Genomic DNA, 5130 nt, shown 5'->3' on the forward strand with positions numbered 1-5130 from the left:
AATCGAGTTCAGCCGTTTTGGACAAGTGGTGAATTATTGAGTGTCGTGGTACAAAAACTACCAGAACTTTTTATTTGGTGGATGGAATCAATTCATTTTTTTTTGGTTGATGCACTAATCATTTAGTCACAATTTTGTGCTCTTTGGAAAATCTTGCGGCGCGTACACGCGTACGCTTTCACGCAAGTTGTCTTCACAAAACCCTAATACTTAGACCATGTCGGTCACTTCTTCATTAGAAAAGGTCATTCGAAAGGAATTTGTGAGATTGATTGACAATTAATTTATGCCTCGTATCAGGATATTTGCAGCTAATGTCTAACGTTGTTAAGTGGCAAGAAAACAGAAATATTTTTTTTCGCAAAAACTATGAACGCTACAAGATTTTACAAGGAGCACAAAATTGTGAATAAATGATTAGTGCATCAACCAAAAAAAATGAGTTGATTTCATCCACCAAATAAAAAGTTTTGGTAGTTTTTGTACCACGACACTCAAGAATTCACCACTTCTCCATAAATGAGCTCGATTGTTTCATCAAAATATGAATCTTACATAAGAACAAATTCACAGCGAGTTTCACTAAAAGACGTCGTACCATTCTCCCGATATTTCGAAAAAGATACATTTTTTGAAGAACTTTGTCCATCAATAGCAGAGGAGTCAGACATGTTTTGTTAATAAAAGTTACATGAGATCGTCTTCGTTTGATGCAAAGAATATAATTTTGATCATGTGCTTACGGGACACCCTGTATGTAGAAATTAAATTAAATTTTGTTATTATCACTGACTTATTCAATTGCACAAGTGGAGGGCATTCATAGATTTGACCTGCCCGAATATAAAAGATTTGCTTAAACGTAGATTAATATTTATTGACATCAAATTAAAAAATATATTGCAATTGACTCCGCATCTATCGGTACTTAAAAAATAACACTTTAGACTATCGGGATAAACGAGTATTCTTCAAATCAACAATGAATTTTACCTCTCAAAACCTGTTTGAAAAATCAGCAAATTTATCGCAGTTAAGTCGATGCTGTAACGATTAGAAACTGAAACCTGTAAATGAAGAAGCGTGAAGATTACGTAAACTTGTTATGCACTAACCACCGTTTTTGTCGATTTCAAGGATATACAAATCGCCTCATGCATCGGACACTGCAAATGTGCAAGATTGGCTCAGCGGAAAATATGAATCTCAGCTGCCTCCTGAGTTCGCGTTTTCGAAGCTCAAGTCTTCAAGTGCCATAGATACGCGTACTTTCACTAGGCCAAAAAAGAAAAGTAGTCGACCTAGTATCAACGAGATAGAGCGAATGTACAACAGCGAGAGCGAAGGAGCTTCCGGCGAAGATAAACAGCATTTTAGATCTAAAGTAAGTTACGCTTTCAATGGCATGTATAATGGAAACAATACATTGTTATCGATAGTATGTAATTTATTGCCAACGTACCAAGCAATTAATTAGATATTCTGTATTGCAATTCTACCGAATTAATTGTTTAGTATTTCACATGCTCTAGTTGATTTAGTCGAGAACAATTTCTCATTATTTTGAAGGTACCGCAGACCGTTCAAGAAGATCAGGAACTAGGGTCTGAAATGGGACGGCCCTTAAAGTTTGATTTGTCCCAGCCAACAAGCAACTACAACTTAGATAGTTTTATTAGCAGCGAACTTTCAATGGTTTCGTCTAATATGTCCCAGCTGTTCGACACGTCGCCACCCAGCCTGATGGATTCGCTCACATTTTCAAATATAATGGACAGCAGCTTTATTAAAAACGATGCAGTTCTACACAAAATTCGGGACAAGGACTATACGGAAACTGTGTTACTACAGGATTTTGAAGCGCCCATGTTCCAGAGTATTAGTGAGAGCTGCAGTAGTTTTAACTCAGACACGCCAGAGAACTTCTTAAAGAAGGTGACACGAGAACACAATTGTAGAAATAGCTCAACTGTGATCGAGAATAATGATGTTACTATTACGCCAGATCGAGTATTTTCTTTGGCTGCATCCAATCCAAGCGGTGAGTTGAATAAATTCGTTTACTAATTTTTTTGCGCACAAAAACAAATTGTCAGACTATGTTAGTATCAGCGGCATATCTATCCACTACCCGATTAAGAGATGAGTCAATCATAAATAAATTTGATTGCACTAAACCCTAATAATTGCTGTTGGGATGGTTTTATTAATGCATCATTAGTTTTATGTGTCTGGCAGCTTTAGACATGATAGTTATTTAATTGTGTTTCTAACTGCGCCTACCTTTGTTTATGAACGCAGACAAAGAAGTCAAGGCTTTGCAACCCATTTGCTTGAATACATTATTTAATTGTATTGAAGTATTGGGAATTTGTTAAATATGCCACTGTGTCGCAATATGTATGTATTTGCATATTTCTTTACACAATTTGGTTTTCAGATCACTCAGAGCCGCGAGCGGGAAATTCCCCGTCTGCGGAAGAAACAGATCCAAATTTACCCCATATTGCCGATGAACCGAACAAGAACAGCAATCATTCAATTGCTCAAAATTATTCTGGAATCTTAAATGGAACATATCGTCGCCCATTGAAGCACAATGGAACCTTTACAAAGGCGGATTACACGAATAATCGACTAAGTGGCGTTAAGGTCCTACAGAACTCCATTCATGGGGCTAGTGGTTTAGGTAGCATCCACATTGCTAGGAAAGTTTGGCATTCTTAACTGTTAATTGTTGGATTACAGAAAATGATATTAAAGGCATTGAAAACTCGATGAATCACAGCAATACCGGCAATTCCGATAAGCTACACTCGACCATCACCAAATACAATAATGCGGAGATTTTACGGAGCGATAGCGTTGAGGAAATGAAGAAACGGTTCTCTTCATGTTCGTCGAGTATTGAGCAGCTGATTGGGATGGGTTGTAGCCAGGAGGATATTAAAGAGGACTTGAATGCCAAATATACTGACAATAAAGTTGCTAGTGAAACCACCCGCACTATGGACATGAAGCGGTGAGATTAATCACAAAACTGTCTAAGCTAGATAAGCAGTAGGAAATTCGCAGGTCTTCGCTTGGTTCGACAGACAGTTTGGACCGCATGAGTAGCGTGTCTGGAAGCAGTAGAGGTTCGCATAAACGCATGAGTATGGAAGATGTTCATGCTATAGCCGAACTGCAGGAACAAAGTGAGTATTGCCTGTTGCAGTTTATCAAAGCGAACACGAAAAATTAGTACATATATTTTAATCCGTACCATGGGAAATTTGCGCTCTTGCCACCTACATTCGAAACACGCAGTGGGCGCCAGAATTCGTTTGCATGTAATAATCGATTGTAATTTGTTCTCTGCCTACTTTTACCACCGGTTTGCTTCCCATAAATATCAAAAACTAGCAGAAGAATTAAAGTGTAACAAGAACCGGTTTTAATAGTTTACAGGTCGTTGATATGGAAAGCTTACGGTAAATTATTCCGTTTTTTTTTTATTAAAGTGTCTTAAATCTTAACATTGCGTCAAAGACTAATTTCAATGTGAATATTGAAGTTAAACTTTGGGGCTGTAGGAACTGGCTTTGTTATTGGATGCTTAAGGATAGTATTGCGAATATTTATAAATCAAGGTAGAGGGAACGCGTCGTTCTTACTTAGAAGCTGAAGGCTCCCTGTTTTTGTGAAAAGTTTTCAGCTATTAGCTACTGAGAAGTCCAATTGGGGGCTATAGTAAAAGCGCTGCATAAAAATATTTGTTATTAAATTGTAATTTTTGAAATCCAAGATTACTTAGCCTCCCTGATAACAAGATTATTTACGGCAGCAGTCAATTATTTATCAAAAGAAGACACGAATCCGTCATAACTGTTCTCAATGGCACATTATCGTTGAATTCCATTGGTAAATCAGGTGTGTTTCCTGTCAGCATCGCGACCAAAATCTCTTTTACTGTTTCCAGGCTTACATCAAGCCATGTCAACTCCAAACGGTGTCGTCGGAAAGCGTAACTTCCTATGGAACACCGAGATTTTATCACCAATTACTGTTAAAGAAAACTTGTCCGATTCGGAGTTGTCTGATGAATATAAAAGTGTTAAATCGCACGCTTCATCCAAGGTAATGGACTGATTATTAGCCCGATGCAGACTGTGGAAATTGCGTTTATTTTCCAGATAACATTGAAAACGTGGGAACCGCCCAGTGCCAAAAGTTTAAGTTGTTTAGCCATCAATAAGGAGCTGAAGCTCAAAACGAATCAAAGAACTGCGTACACCCTAGCCGGCCAGAGGCCTGTTCAAGCTCTCCAGAGTAACTTGCGAGGATCTTGCACGAATATAAGTTCCATGAAATGCACTAATACCAGTTTGGGTGAGCTATTTTATGAAGTAGAATTAGAAATTTCTTGCTTAACTATTACTGTTGTCTTCAGGTGGTTCGCATCAAAACTTATATAAATCACCTAAACCACCAATTGCCAGCCAGCAACCAATTAAGCCTGCTATGGTCAGTAATTTGAAAACGATGGGGTCCAAGTTGAAAGGATCGTATACCAGTCTACGACCGATCAGTGCCAATTTGCCCGTAGTGCCACCCAAAGATAGTACGAACGAAATGAATGCCACTTTTTGCAGGCCTCAGACTGCTGGCCGACCGCTTATGGCCACCACAACTCAAAGTAGTACCTTTACTAGAAATAACGTAAGTCGATTTTACGATGATTATACATATAATACAATCTATTGTTTGTGTAACAATGACAATTTTTTTTGTTACGAACTTCTTGTTGGGTATTTCGCCTCAAAAATGTTTGCCTTTAAAAAAGACAGAATTTCCTCACGTCTTCTATTACAGATTGATAAATAGCGCTCCTATTTCGCAATAAGAACGAATTATTTATCAAAAAGTAATCAAGAACTATCACCTAGAGGGTGTCCTGCGACACACTTTGGCTCAAGCTGTAAGAGAAAATTCCAATTAGAAAAGAAATTAATCTGAAAAATTACCTTGACGTTTCGATAGCTATTTTCTGTTGTCGTTATCAAAAGAACCTAAATGCACCTAAAAAAGAGTATGTTAATAAATTGTGTAACAATAGTAGGATAATACAGTATATGAAAATTCGCTCTG

At 37.7% G+C, this 5130-nt stretch overlaps 1 protein-coding gene across 3 annotated transcripts in view; it reads left to right on the forward strand.

The window, feature by feature from the left end:
- Positions 1 to 5130, forward strand: part of LOC109538396 — a 28014-nt gene that overhangs the window by 20023 nt on the left and 2861 nt on the right. For all 3 annotated transcript variants that reach the window (XM_019905610.2, XM_048669928.1, XM_048669930.1), the window contains 8 exons: positions 1138 to 1384; positions 1570 to 2041; positions 2441 to 2689; positions 2749 to 3022; positions 3076 to 3197; positions 3962 to 4119; positions 4176 to 4371; positions 4433 to 4701. In XM_019905610.2, coding sequence (XP_019761169.2) covers positions 1138 to 1384; positions 1570 to 2041; positions 2441 to 2689; positions 2749 to 3022; positions 3076 to 3197; positions 3962 to 4119; positions 4176 to 4371; positions 4433 to 4701 — 1987 coding nt within the window. The remainder of the gene's footprint in view (positions 1 to 1137; positions 1385 to 1569; positions 2042 to 2440; positions 2690 to 2748; positions 3023 to 3075; positions 3198 to 3961; positions 4120 to 4175; positions 4372 to 4432; positions 4702 to 5130) is intronic.

The sequence above is a fragment of the Dendroctonus ponderosae genome, unplaced genomic scaffold, assembly GCF_020466585.1.
Source record: "Dendroctonus ponderosae isolate FM_Combo_2020 unplaced genomic scaffold, Dpon_F_20191213v2 Dpon_F_20191213_1, whole genome shotgun sequence".
NCBI lineage: Eukaryota > Metazoa > Arthropoda > Insecta > Coleoptera > Curculionidae > Dendroctonus > Dendroctonus ponderosae.